The 14,915-nt window shown below is 40.3% G+C and overlaps 2 protein-coding genes and 2 long non-coding RNA genes across 6 annotated transcripts in view; 2 read left to right on the top strand and 2 right to left on the bottom strand.

Annotated features, from left to right (window-relative positions):
• The window catches only part of arvcfb (ARVCF delta catenin family member b), a 352,935-nt gene that overhangs the window by 22,467 nt on the left and 315,553 nt on the right, over window positions 1–14,915 (bottom strand). For both annotated transcript variants that reach the window (XM_014018097.1, XM_014018096.1), the window contains 3 exon segments: window positions 622–814; window positions 1,597–1,747; window positions 2,760–2,887. In XM_014018097.1, the coding sequence (XP_013873551.1) occupies window positions 622–814; window positions 1,597–1,747; window positions 2,760–2,887 (472 nt within the window).
• Window positions 10,997–12,969, top strand: LOC106524342 (uncharacterized). The gene is made up of 2 exons (XR_001310998.1): window positions 10,997–12,086; window positions 12,528–12,969. It is a non-coding gene; the product is annotated as an uncharacterized LOC106524342 (long non-coding RNA).
• LOC106524341 (uncharacterized) overlaps window positions 13,308–14,915 on the bottom strand; it is a 4,503-nt gene continuing 2,895 nt past the window's right edge. For both annotated transcript variants that reach the window (XR_001310997.1, XR_001310996.1), the window contains one exon: window positions 13,308–13,422. This is a non-coding gene — a long non-coding RNA (uncharacterized LOC106524341). The remainder of the gene's footprint in view (window positions 13,423–14,915) is intronic.
• LOC106524339 (uncharacterized) lies at window positions 13,429–14,915 on the top strand (the record flags this gene model as incomplete). The annotated part of the gene is given in 1 exon segment (XM_014018098.1): window positions 13,429–14,915. A coding segment is annotated over 1 exon segment (786 nt), but the record flags the coding sequence as incomplete, so codon positions are not given.

Raw genomic sequence — 14,915 nt, 5'->3', positions numbered from 1 at the left:
TATTTGTTTTAAGTCAGTCATGTTTTTTCTTGTCTTTTTACTTAAATATTTGCTTTTACTCATCATGCTTTCTTGTTTTTGTCCTGTGTGATTGACATCTGTTTCCTCTCAGACATCGTCAGCTAATCTTTCACACCTGTTCATATGCCTATTAGCCTTACTTACACAAACTCAGTAATATCAGATTAATATAATGACATTTCCATGAACTGTTTTGGCATTTTAAAGGTTGAAGTGGTTTAATAATGGCTAAAACCACTTTGGACGTGGGTCTGCTCAGACAAGCTGTTATTACCTTGTTAGATGTGGTCCAAGTGCAAAAAAAAGGTAATGCTGGATTAGACCCAAAATGTGTTACAGCTAGCTGCTGCWATTTGCTTTGCAWTTAACCACAAAAATACCTGCAGTGAGAAACTAATGGTCAAGTAATGGTGTGTGAACTTCAGCACTACCATTAGCTGTCAGAGTTCAACTTTATTTCTTCAAACTAATATTGATAAGAGTATGGTTTACAAGATAAACATAAAATTTCTACAAAACTCTACTCCGAAGGAGGGTCCGTTTTGAAAATGTGGCAAAGCCAAATGGACCCCACTCGGGGTCCATTATTAGTTTCATTACCTTGTTCTGTTGATGGCGACCAGCTTCTCGATGGCCTGGGCCTGGACGAGGGAGCGAGCGTTTTCAGAGCTGTCCGTGACTATCTCGTGGATGGTGTTGAGGATGGCGACCACRGTGTCCTCCTCCAGGTTCTTGGCTGGTCGCTGCTGACCGCTGGGCAGGTTACTCACCAAGTCCCGCATGGCATAACTTCCTATAAAATTAAACAATATCTGAGGTTTAGCAGGTGACGGTGGGCACATAATAAGATTAGTTTGAAATGACATCAAATTRATTGCATATTTCCCTTAATTCTGACATCATATTCAAAGAACCATAACATTTTCTCTACAGTCTTTAAATATMAATCTCTTAAATCAGGCAGCACTGATGTAAAAAGAAACTATTTCTTTTTGTGACTGCTATGGTTTAAGCTGTAATTTTATATTTATACGTATAGCATTTCTAACCCATTCAATTAACTTATATGGGCTTTCTAAAGGGCATGTTCAAGTTTCAATAAACAAACATTTTTGGTAATTATGATGACGTATAAGATAAAATAATTAGTTGTGGAGAGTGTATTTTAAACATAATTTAGAGTTAGAGGCAATTTAGGCCAAATCATTATTTAATACTGCTCAGTGCCCTTTCTGAGCACTGAAGAAACACTGTGTGACAATTTATAAACTCATACTGCACAGGCATCACATTTGCTTTAGCTGCACTTCAGTTTCCTATTTTTTAAAAAACATATTGCATCAGCGAAGGGATTTCTATATGAACAGCCTGGACAGAAAAAAATAAAGCCACCAATGACTTCTACAATGTGCTTATGAACTATTTTTTGGACAAGACTTGTAAAAAAAGGTAGCTAAATGTTCAATAAAAAGGTACATTTATTTTAGTTTCATTCTACAAAGAATAAGAACATCTGCAAGATCCTAGTCAGTCTGAAGTCCTACATGAGTGTGTGATACTGCTAATGCTCGGTACCGATCAGATCCTTGTTGCGGCGGTCAATGGACAGGTTCCGCAGGGCAATGGCTACAGCCCGGACCACTTTGTCTGAGTCGGAGCGCAGCAGCTCCACCAGAATGGGCAGACCCTTCTCCTTCCGCACCGTGGCTCGGATGTAGTTGGACCACTGGAGGTCAAAAGGAGGTSAAGTTACAGCGACACAGAGATGCGTTCACATCTGCAGCAACTAAAAAAAGACGGCTGCTTTTTCTCCCAGCTCGCCACACAGTGAGGCTTTAAACTGATGTGTGATATAATTTGTCCTTATTTAAACATCACTGGATTTTACTTCTCATTTTTTGCAACATGAAACATTAACTTTGACATAACAAGGATTCTCCTCTCAGCACGGKCACCCCCTAGAGATGTAATTAAGTAGAAAGTGGGCAAGGTTGAGCCAGGAGGTGGCAGTAGTGAGCTGTGGGAAATATCACCAAGAATGGGCTGAGGCGGTGAAAAAAATAGAGCTGGAGCTCTGATATTCTCTCTTTACCCAGAAGCATTTCAAACTTTATATTTAAGACTCAGCTGAATAAATAAAAAAGTTTAAATGTTTTAGGTCATTTTCAAAGCCAGAGGAGTTTGATGTTCCTGAAACTGAAAGACAGAGAATGTGTTTAGAGTCTGATAAACAGACGGTAACAGAAGCACTCTGAATAATTCTTAACCAAGTCAAATGGATCAAAACACTCCTAATTGAGCATTTTTTCAGTTTTTATTTTTAATTGTCAATAAATAATATTATTACTTGTAAATATTTAAGTTGTTGTAAATTACACTTTGTTTTGGTTTCCATTAATATCTACTTGTAATTTTCCATTTATCTTTATCAGATTTGAGAAAGCAGTGCTTATTTGAACAAAATTAATTGACACAATTTAACATGGTGTTGGGTTGCTGCAGTTACAGCTGTATGCTTTTTCACCTAACCTTGAATTTTATTGTGTTGCCTTTTGATCCTAATTGACACTCACTGCTGTAAAATACAAATCACTGAAAGGCCACTGACCAAGACAAAAAAAATTAAACAAAATGAAATAAAATAAAATAAAACAAAACACAAGAATGTAAATCATTATGCAAAACGTCAGAAAGAACACTGTGTTATTGTTTTGCGTCCTCCCCAACCCAGGACTCACAGTCCACTGTCCAGCACTGAGGTTCTGCAGAGCCCCTGCAGCTGCCTCCAGGGTGTTGTAGTTCTGGCTCTCCGTCAGCAGAGAAAGGTACAGCCGAACCACTTCTGGCTGGTACAGCAGCTCGAAGCCTGCAGGGGGACACAGAGAGACAGACACGGTGAGAAAAAAAAAATCCCTGGCAGATCAGATGAGCTGGTTTTGAGGGCAGCGAGGAGGTGCTGGTAGAACGGTAACAAAATTTATCTCCACCGCAAAAGGAGCATCCTTTGGCACAGCAAAAGAGGAAAGAAGCTTGAGTTTGTATAACGCAAACAACCTCTGGTAACAAAGAAAGAAAAAACAAAAACAAACAAAAAAAATGTGTCGAATGCAACTTGGATTGAAGAGGTTTTATAGGAAGTTTCATAACTCTTAAAAAGGTGGAGACAAGTCAGTCAACAATAAACAAATAAAACAAAAACAATATAAAAGAAGTGCAACAGAAACCACTTCAGCTTTATAAAAGAACACAAGGGGAGATTATTGATCCTGTATGTGAGTATGTGAGAGGGAGCTTTATCTCACTAACACATAAGACGTCCCACACCAGTCAATCATTAGGCCTCTCTCTGATGGAAACCTAATTACATTTATCAGCTATTAGACAGAGCCYGGGGCAGGGAGTGAGTTGCAGACATCAAATCAAATCAAACACATCCAACTAAAGTTTCTTTGTTTTAAACAAACGGCCTCATCAGGGTTCTTACAAGGGACAAAACAAACAAACCAGAAAAGCAAAAATACAAGTCGCATCAGTCAAAAAAGTGTGTCATGAAGTGGAAAAAATAACATAACATTTCATTTATAAACACCTGGTTATAAGTCAGGTTTATTTAGAAATGTATTTTGCAAATTCTAAGAACAGAAATTTAATCTGGAATAACACAATGACACACAGAATACAGCTCCCGGGATGCCAAATAGCCTAAGTTAACATAAACCAGTGAGTCCAACAAGAAAGTTTCAGGTAAGATCATCGATCTTATTCCAGCTTTCTTCATTTTCTTCACTGCAGTAAAGTTAACGTCTGCTTCCTCACAAGTTCCTCATTCACTCTAAACTTCCTTTCTGCTGGTCACAAGCACAGAGCTCCGTCTCACGGATGGTCATGTTTARTTCTTGGTTAATGTCAGTATGAACTAATTTTAATGAATCTGGTTAAAAAAAATGCATCATGAAGAGAGAAAAACATACAGGATATAAGTTGCACATGACTATAAGTAGCAGGACTAGCCAAACAATTAAACAAAGAAAAAAAAGGGCAACTTATAGTCTGGGAAATACGGTATTATTTACAGGGCGTATTGTTCTTAAAAACTTTAAAATTTAGTCGTAAGAATAAAAATAGATATGCAAAAAGTTATCTTTAAAATATCAGATTTAAACTAAACTAGTTAGTGTTTTATCACTGAGCACTGCTTATTTAGCCCTCTGCACTCCCAGTAGGCTTAGGTATGAAAATGGTGGATAAAATTATTATTTTTCCATAAATACATAAATCCTATGCTCTAAAAAAAAATCACAATTTTTTTTTCAAATTCTCCTCCCAAGCTTCAAAGCTCCAGTGAAAGAGAATAGAACTCCCCGTGTCTTTTCCATATCTTCTGAAGCCAGTTCTGATTTGAAAAGCCTTGTTTTACYCGGCCAGGGATGTCTGATCGATGCACACCGCTCACCAAGCTCTCTGTGCTTTTCCTTTTCTTGACATGCAAATAAGAATGACTTTTATGCAAGTTTTGACAATAAAACTGAAAACATAAAATGGAAATCTAACTATAATAACTCTGGTAAACTAGTTGAACAGGACAGGATGTTTTTTGTGTGCAGGGGAGCTAACGAGAAACACATAAACATACATTACACACATCTCTCAACTATAATTTACAGAGATTGGAGGCCCTGTAAGTGCACTCTCAGACACAGCTACGTAGTCGTTAACACTTGGAAACGGTGGTTTTCTTCCCTGTGGTGTTTCCCCCCTCAAGATCATTCCACCAGAATGTGCGTGGGAGGAACTGCCAGAACGGGCCAATGTTACTGAAGGTGCTGCTCGGAGAAATGCTGAAGTTCTCCTCAAAGAATTGCGTGTCTCTGAACTCCAAGGCACTGTCTTTAAATATAATTAAAACGCCTTTTGTTTTCACGGTCGGTCATCCTGATCTCAGATGCACTTCAGCACACAAGTGCAGTAATCCCCAGAAGCAAGCAGAGCCAGAAGTCGTCAGCATCTCCTTGTAACCATGTGCTGAAACATGAATCACATGAATAGATTTGTTCAGGGGCAACACAGGAGGGAGAGGCTGTAAACCTTCCACTCAGCAACATTCTGCATGCGCCTCATATTTCTGGGCCTGCTGGGTGCACACTCAGCAAACTGGAGACCATCAGGCCCCGTGGACATTTAGCTCATCTCCAGGCACAAGTTAACTTTTTACAGCGCCATCTTTTTGGTAAACCACCACCTAGTTTTTTCCATCACCGGTGGAACTTTTTCTCTCTGATAATCCCAAAATGATCTCTGCCTCGGTGTTCATTCATCAGATAACGTCAGCAGCCCGGCTCTGTCCTGATCTGCACTCGGCAGTTTGTGCTCTTTTGGAGGCTGTAAACTGCCGAGTCATTGTTGTAGTCATCAGTCCTGCTCGATGACAGTTTGTCAGCCGGAATTACACTTTGGAAATAGATAAGCTGTCGACGGGACGTGATCTACAGACTTAGCATGTGACAGACAGAAACCATAAAGAGATGATGCCTTTGATGGTTTTTATCCAAGTGTTATTAGACATAAAAACCTTTATGGTTTTATATATACACACATGTATGTCAGACATTATCAATCACATAGATTATTGCTTCTTTACAATTTTTTATGTGCATAAATATTTACTAAATCTGCATAAATGGATGGATACAAGCGGCCGAAAGGAGCATCCTTAAGGTGGCCGGGCTCAGCCTTAGAGTTAGGGTGAGCCTGGGGGGAGCTCGAAGTAGAGCCGCCGCTCCTCCACATCGAAAGGAGTCAGTTGAGGTGGTTCGGGCATCTGATTAGGATGCCTCCTGGACGCCCCCCTTTAGAGGTGTTCCAGGCATGTCCTACTGGTACGAGGCCCCGGGGAAGACTCAGGACTCACTGGAGGGATTATGTATCCTCTCTGACGTGGGAACGCCTCGGGGTCCCCCAAGATGAGCTGGAAAGTGTTGCTGGGGAGAGGGACATCTGAGTTCTCTCCTGGGTCTGTTGTCTCCGCGACTCGACTACGGATAAGCGGAAGAAGATGGAAATGCATAAATGAAAAGATTTTATAAAATTAGAGCTGCTCAAACTTTCTGATTTTACTATCCAGGATTCTGTAAGCCAGGCGTATGCACAGAATACAGTCACTGATTGACTAGCAACCAAAAATGAGCGTTGAGTTGCCACAGTAACTAAAAGTGGAACATGTGGCTATGAAGATGTCTCCAAATGTAATGCTGATGTTGCTACATATCTGCGTGTGCTTAATGAGCCATCAATTTTTGTGCTTGTTTTTCTCCGAATGCTTTCAGTAAAAAGGCAGATGTTTTTTTATTTCTGGTAATAATGAATATTTCCAATATTTCCATCCCTGCTCACCCGTACTGATGCGTTCAAATGCGAATGTTTGTTTCAGTTCTGCAGCAGGTACAGTGGAAACTTTTGAGCTTAAAAAAATAAGTCACATTTTATAATGAGTAACTTAAAATGAATCCTATTTGTTTCAATCAGCATTGTCAAAGAATAAATTATTGTCCTAAAATGTAATGAAAACAAAGATTTTCCATAATTATCACCTGCAGCCACACTCCATTCCTCTAAAGACTTTAATCGAAAACTCTGGCATGAATGGTTGTAGCCGATATGTCTTTTTTTATTTTTATTTTTTCAAAGAATGCTAGGCCTTTATTTTGTTTATACTAGTAACAGACTGTGCATTTTGCCAGAGGTCTTTTATGACCACCCACCATTCACAAAGCAAACCAAAAATGTGCCATTAATACCAACTTTCAAGTGTGGCTGACATCAGTGCTGGCTCCCTGTGAACTCAGCCCCATGAGCCTATTCCAACACTTGTCTGCTGGCAGGGCACATCACACACAGCTGTGGCCTCCTTATGAGACCCCCGCTGAGCTCTGCTATAAAACCAGTGCACACAAACACCCCCAAGAAGCCGGCTTTGCCACACGGATGCACAAATACAGACGAGGACACCGCCGGTTTCGCAAAGCAAGGAAACGCACCCGAGATCTGAGCTCCTGCCTAAATGAGGTGAGAGGGGAGGAGCAGCAGATTATTTTTCACAGCGTAAGARGGTGGTGACAACTCCTGCAATGGAGGCGATGCTCAATTAGTGCTGGGGTCTCGACAGTGAGGGGCTTCGTGGTGCTGCAGAGCATGAAAACTGGGTTAGAAACAAAGTTGTGTTGAACGATTGAGGAATGCTCAATGGAGAACCGGAGCGTTAATTGGGTTCAAACAGCTTCACTATTAGTTGCAACTGAAGCCAAAGTGTTACAGTGTGACAGGCTGGTAAATAATAATAGATTAACRGGTGTGCAGTAAGACACTAACACACACACGCATTAATATATGCATGTAAACACAAAGAGGACTGTTCCATATTCACACGCAGAGACAAACAAACACCTCACAGACTCAWATCTCAAGAGAATCCTGCATTGCTCTCAGGTAGTGGAGTGTGTTCAGGCAAAACAGGATACACACCTCTGCAAACACGTCCATGTACACATCTAAATCCATAAACACACCAAAGACTTGCTCAGGCATGTCAAAAAATGATGTTCATCGATTCTGTCTGCCAACATCGAGCATGAGGTCCCCTCTTGCATCAGCACAGGCGCTTCACTTATTTACAGCTCTATTTCCGGCACGGATCACCTCCACGACGCAAGAGGAGCATGTCAGTGCACTGTTTACAACCCATCGGAAAGGGCTGAGGAAAAACGTTAAAAATAAACCGAAAACAAAAAGATAATGATCGAATGTCTTGTATTTGTTATCCTCAATGAGTTTCCTGTAGCCGCACCACAGGAGGTGCTTTTGCTCATTTTGTTTAATTCTTTCCAGGTTAAATTTGTAAGACAGAGTAAAGGGAGAACAGAGGTGTGCTTACTGAGCAATTCTGACCACAAGGTCACATTCTTCCCCTGTAAAATAAATGTGACCAGCCCAGTGGGGGGGGGGGGACCTCAAATCTCTGCTCTCATTCCACATCTGAAACTCACACAGGTTTGACCTTCAACACCCCTTTTTCAAGTCAGAGTGTCTAAGTAAAAACACGCAGCACATGGGGAAGAGCTGTAGTGCTAATGAAGACATTCCCAGGGCAGAAATATGATGGCAAAACAGAAAACATCATTAAAAAAAGACTGAATAATGCCTCKGACTCTCTGAGGTTCATTAAAAACAAAAAGTATGAACCGTGGAGCCACATAAACAAAACAAGTATATTGGCAGAGTTCACCAAGGCCTTCAACACTTTAGCTTACAGTTGTTGGAAAATGACGCTTCTTTGATGTTTTGTTTATGCTGCTTGGAGAGACGCCAGATCCAGAACGTTAACAGACGTGTCCGTTTCCATGACATAATTAACTAGCATTCTTCCATCTAAACATAAATAAAAATGGCATCACAACTCCACAAAACTGTAAAGGATGGTAGTTCATGAACACAGAACAAAATTTCTTAAACCTCAATCAGAACAAAACAGAGTATTTTTGGTTGATGGGGTTGATGGCGTTTTCTTTCACCTCTAATTGTCACCCATTTCTCCATAAATGTTGAAGTGATTTTACTCCGCTCTTTTGAAGACACAACAAACATGTTCTTTTGTTGACTCCTGCGAAAGGCTAGGCCCTGTCTTCTTCAAAGGAATTTGAGCAAATTATTCACGCATCCATAGCATATTATCTAGATTATTGCAATGCCTCATTTGGCTTACTTCTGTCATTTTGCCATTTTCTACAAATGGTCCAAATGAATCATGTTTTGTACACAATCCTGCTGCTGTTCCAATGCAGTTTATGTACAGTATCCTTGGGGCTAACAAGGAGTTTGGAAACATATGCATTTGACCTTGATCTTGAATGAATCTGTATTAGCCCCCAACCTGGCATGATTTTATAAAACATGTTAGCAATCAGAGTATTTAATGAGAAAGACTKTRAGCTACCACCACACCAAGTTTTAGCTCAATATCTGTAAAATTGACTGAGTTAATATTTGGCTGTAATGGTCATCTTGAATTGGGTTATAGATGTACATTCAATAATTGACTTCTGAGAGTTTCGTTAAAATATGACCAGTGGTTCATGAGATATTTATTTAATGCGACAGACAGATTTGGCTCCAATAGTTAATGTCATCTACTGGGGATCGCTCTTAACCAATACAACACCAAATTTCAGCTGATTACCTGTGAAACTGACTCAGTTGTAAGAATGCTGTGTTGGCTAATGTCAATTATCTTTGGTAGACATCAGCTTCAATTTATTGTAAAAGCTTCAGGGTTGACAGGGTTTTAAAAAATATTCTTACAAATGGGTGCAAGAAATGTTTGCTGTCTGCTTTAAAGGCTTGAGTTTTACTAAAGCAGGTGACACTGGCTGACACCTGAATATCAGCTTGGACAATTAAAAAATGTGAATTTGATTTGTATGCTAAAGATGAATCTTAATGTCAGGTGTGAATATAATTAGTCCCTGATATGAGGTGCATGTTAATGCTAGGTGCAAGTCGCACTGAAGTACTCCTAATTGACTTTCAAATTCTCTTCCCACTCCTCGGGTTAGTGTAATTTCTGTAGTGGCACACTACTGAGAAAATGTGCTCCTTTCGCAGGTTACAACGGAAGCAAGCTTTATAAAAATAAAACTAGGTTCAGATGATTTTTTAACATGCACACATCCTCAACTTGAGCCTTTATGAATGCAGATATCTGCAAAGGGCCGTTCACCCTCCAGTCACTCTGTCAGACCTACAGGTTTCAGGAGACTAAGCTTCATTTTATCCTCTGCTAACCTCTCGGCTGCAGATTGGCATTTCTATGAGCGGCCCCGGGGTAGTATACATTAACAAACCCACATGGTGGTTGACCTCTGATTGGATGTTGACAAAGAGAGGCAGAAGGTGGCTATGGGCCCATCTCTTGGACAGCTGCCCATCAGTTTTGTGCCACAAAAATGTTCTGGCACAATGAGTGCATGGAAGAGAGGGGAAGATCCTGCAAAAGGCACAAAGCGAATGTGCAGCACAGAGCTCTTTGTCACGGCCTCATTCACTCCCTGCCATCTCTCAGCAGGGGTTTGCTCCAGCTCTTCTGGAAGTCTGGTCCATGAAAGCTGCTTTCTTGGCATTCAATATAATATGGGACCCTTAGCAGTAAACTCCTTTTCCAGGGACAGGGGGCTACTTCCTCTTTCCTGTGCTGATTGGACAGAGACAACCTGCTGTTCTCTTATAGCAGAAAGAAGACACATCACCACTGGTAGCAAAGACCTGCTGATGAGTGGACACTGAACTGTCTGAAAAGTTCCTGGATTCCTTTCACGTTTCTTTTTAAATAATTTCCTTGACAGTGACCTTTAGACCTTGAATACAAAAATCAAATCTGAACCCTATTCAGTTTTTCTGACTCATCCAAGAATGTGTTTCTCAGTTAAAAAGCAAAACAAAACAGCAGTTCTGTTAACACTGTTTGCTTTCAATGATCCTCCTGCTCCTGAAATGAGTTTTAATGCCTAAGGGTGAGGTGTTAGTCTAAATTAGGGCATCTTTTAGGTGGGGAAGGTATCTTCCTTTGGGTAGAAGTTATATTAACAAGATTTGTCACTRTTCATGTTGTGTGTGCAGCACTAACAACCTTTTGTGACAATTTGTTGRTGAAAAAAAAAGGCTTTTAAACCAAATATCACCTAATGTTAAAATAGCCTCATGTGGAGGCAGTTGTTTCTTGCTAAAATCTGCAGGACTTCATTGGTACGACTTCTCTTTCCCTTTAAGCTGCGATAAGCACTGATATGTTCTTTGAAATAGCAGCCAGTAAAAACGGGCTGCCGCACAAACAGCTGCTTTGAGTTGAAAGTAGCAGAAACTTGAAGCTGTTGTGTGAGCTGACAGTAACTCAATTACATGGTTTCTGTTTATAATGTAGACTCTTGATGCTGAAATGAGGAAATTCAGACAGCAACAACATGCAGTTTATTTTATCGTTGAATTGTTTTGGCTATCAGGGTAAATACAGGAATGGGTCAATTTGCTGGTATCCTAACAACTAATTAAAACAAAGTTTGATTTATCTTATAAAGTGTTAAAAATATAGATCTGTATGATTTAGTTTGCAAGAATTTTGTTCTTTTTTAAGTTGTTTACCAGGTGTGCTAAAGTTTTACAGATAGATTTGTTGGTCCTCAAAGAAATTATCAATCTTTACATTATAGTTGCATTTCAAGTTAAGTGTTTGACCTTATTAGTATTACAGGTGTGTTCAAATTCTTATTAATCAATTCATTTAATTTAAAGAGAACAAACATGACACTAGGTATAACTGTGCACCACACTGAACAAGGAGTAGAGAAATCAAAGATGAGCTGCCTGCATGAGGTTCATGGGTCTGTAACCAACTTCCCAGAACATGGAAGAAAGAAGAAATGCAACCCCCATGATAGGATGGATGGTTGTACAAAAAAAGCTAAGAAGACTAAAAAAACTATTCAAGCTGAACTCCAAAGTCAAAGTATGTCACTTAATAATCACACCTTCCATTGCATTTTGAGGCTTTATGAAATAAAATCAAAGAGGGCTCCAAAATTGGCAAAAAATGCAAAAGTGCCAAAGTGGAATTAACAAAAATGCATGCTGCTGGGAGTCGTGACACAAAACTGGAGCTCTTGGTCCAGCCATATGACTTGTTTAATTACTGTAAAATGGGACCAACACATTTACCTGCCTCTGTAAATATAAAAGTTCTCAATTTAGAACATAAAAAAGCTGTTACATAACTTTTAGCTAAAAGACCATAAAACTGTCGCATTAAACTGTAGTTTAAAGCTGCTGTATGTAGTTTCTTGAAAACCCAAAAACTTAGAAAAACTTTGAACTGATACAACCTTCTAGTCCCTCCCCCTGCTCTCAGCTCCCCTTCCTAAGCTCCTCCCCCACAGCAGGGCCCAGAGTCGGGAGCGCGCACACTTGTAAACCGGAGGTGAGCCACACRGTAACACACAGAGCTCAGAGCTAAGCTGCCGTCACAGGTAAGAACAAACCATCAACAATTTATTTTTAACTATCATGTCTTGCCCATACTTTATCTACACAAGTGATCCTTTTGTCATAACGTTACATGTAAATTATGTTGCACTCTTTCTATAAGTTATAAATAGCTATCAAGCTAACACAACACCGAAGCTGCGCAGTGGTTCTGAATTCCGGTCCTTGTGACCCACTATCCTGCATGTTTTAGCTGTTTCCCTGCTTTGGAACACATGATTTAAATGAATGAGTGATTGACAGGTTTCTGCAGAACTTAAAGACCTGCTGAAGAGCAGGGAAACATCTAAAACATGCAGGATAGTGGGTCACCAAGACCGGAATTCAGAACCATTTTAGGATTTCAGCAACATGACAAGCCTGTGTATTGGTATTTTTCAGCTCTTGCTTTGCACAGTGTGACATTTTATCTTTATGCTATGCAGCTAGTTTTTGACAATCATCATCTACCAGCTGATGAGAGAAGCTGTGGTGAAGAATCACGCAGGTCACTGGGAGACGCAGCAGCGTGGGTTCAGCTCCTGAGAACCTCAGCAGGACATCTGCATCTCAACCCTACCTTCCACTCATCAAACCATATATTCTGCAGGCAGGAGTCTTGTTTCTGGCCAGGAGGATCTGTAGCTGAGCTTACAGATGATGCTGAAGACAACAGGCAGTTTGTGCCTTTGTACTTCTGGTCAGAGCAGGCTGCTGAGTGTGGACTTCAAGGACTGTTTTTAAACATCTTCATGGACTGTACAGTGGATTTATTCCCTTGAGGCTATACATTTTTAATACTGTCTTGCCATGTATAAAACATTTTCCTATTTAAATTAATATTTCTATTATAATTTTGGTAAATATTCTTCAATAAAGTGTTAAATGGTTTTAGTTTTTTGTAACTGCTTATTAGAACTAAAGCATCACTTTATCATTGAACATTACRYAATTATCRTTTGATCAATTACAAAACACAAACTTYCATTAGGAATCATGATAAATCACTGGGTCAGGGCTAGACATGCAAAACAAAAACATCTTAAAAATATGCTCTTAAAAACTTGTCTTTTTTAATAGACACTGTTATTTTATGTCTCTTGTGGTAATACACTGAAACGTGTCCAGTATGTCTGAAGGGACCTAAAATAACTTTGTCTAGTAAAAAAGAAAAGTTTTTAAAGATTTATCAGATATACTGTATAAGCACAATGAACTTCACAGGATTATTAAATATATGCTTTATTTGACATAAGTGTAAAATAATATTTGCACAGGTAAATACATTATTGTTGAAAGATGATGCCTCCACAAGCCCATGTGTCTGGGACAGTTTCTGACCTGTTGAAAGAGCATAAAGTAGAAGACGTTTTAGATATTTTGATCACAAAGGATTACATCCTGAGGTGGAAGAAAACTTTTTGGCAGCAAAATATCAGGAAAACCTCTCTGATGTGCAATAACTGCTTATTATTGTGATGATGATGATGATGATGATGATGATGATGATGATGATGATGATGATGATGATGATGATGATGATAATGACGATATAACTTGTGATAAATGAACACATAAGTATCTGTGTTGATGTCTTTCAACAAACATAAACTAAAACAAAATTTCTATTCCAACATGACAGTTTCTTTATGATTTTAAACATCTCCCCAATTAAACATTCTCTGATGCTCCAGGTAGTGAAAAACACCCTTTACTGCAGTGGTTCTAAATTCTGGTCCTCATGARGCAGTATCCTGCATGTTTTAGTTGTTTCCCTGCTCCTCTGCAGAAGCCTGTCAATCACCCAATAATTTAAATTTAAAGGCAGAAGTAGACCTGTTTGCCACAGAAGAGTCGACTCATTGCCCTCTGTGGTATTCCCTTACGGGGGCATCAGGCGCACTGGGCCAGGACYCCTTGGCACATCCCTGGCCAAGASTCCTTCTATATGCCTTTCCACCCCTTTCTCTGATTTGGCTGACTCTTCGGAGAGTTCTTGAAGAGGGCCACAGGGTGCTGCTGATAGTTCCGTATTGGCCAGCACGACCATGGTTCCCACTTCTACGGAGTCTGCACCCCAATCCTCAACGCCTCAGGCTGTGGGTGTGGCCACTGGGAGGCTAGAGCAGCAGCTGACTGGATATTCAGACTCTGTCAGGTACACAATTTTAAGTGCTAGGGCACATTCTACTCGTCAGCAATATGAAAACAGGTGGTGTTTGTTTTCTCAGTGGTGTGCTGACCGCGATGAGGATCCAGTCTCCTGTGTGATGCCCACTATCCTGGATTTTCTTCAATCTCTCCTRGATAAGGGCCGCTCTCCATCAACACTTAAGGTATATGTGGCGGCAATATCATCTAATCATGCTGTCGTTGATGGTGGTACAGTTGGAAGCCATAACCTGGTTTCTCTTTTTCTGCGTGGCGCCTGCAGGTTGCACCCGCTAACAGTTCTGCGGGCACCTGCTTGGGATATGCCCTTGGTCCTCGAAGCCCTGCGCCACCCTCKCTTTGAGCTTTTGCTTCAGGCTGACCTCAAGTGGCTCTCATGTAAGACAGCATTTTTATTAGCTATTGTCTCAGCTAAAAGGGTCGGTGAGCTGCATGCTCTCTCTGCCAGCCTGTCATGTCTTAAATGGGCCCCAGATGGCTCTGGTGTTACCTTGTGGCCAAACACTGCATTTGTCCCTAAAGTTTTTTCGCATTCCCATTGTAACCAGCCACTGAGATTGGCGTGTTTTCAGCCTACGTCAGGAGGGACTGGCGATAGGCCTGATTTATTGTGCCCAGAGAGGGCGTTGGAGACATATATTGCTGCTACTGCTCCTATAAGA

The sequence above is a fragment of the Austrofundulus limnaeus genome, unplaced genomic scaffold (assembly GCF_001266775.1).
Source record: "Austrofundulus limnaeus strain Quisiro unplaced genomic scaffold, Austrofundulus_limnaeus-1.0 Scaffold183, whole genome shotgun sequence".
Classification (NCBI taxonomy): Eukaryota; Metazoa; Chordata; class Actinopteri; order Cyprinodontiformes; family Rivulidae; genus Austrofundulus; species Austrofundulus limnaeus.
This window is presented reverse-complemented; position numbering and strand designations above follow the sequence as displayed.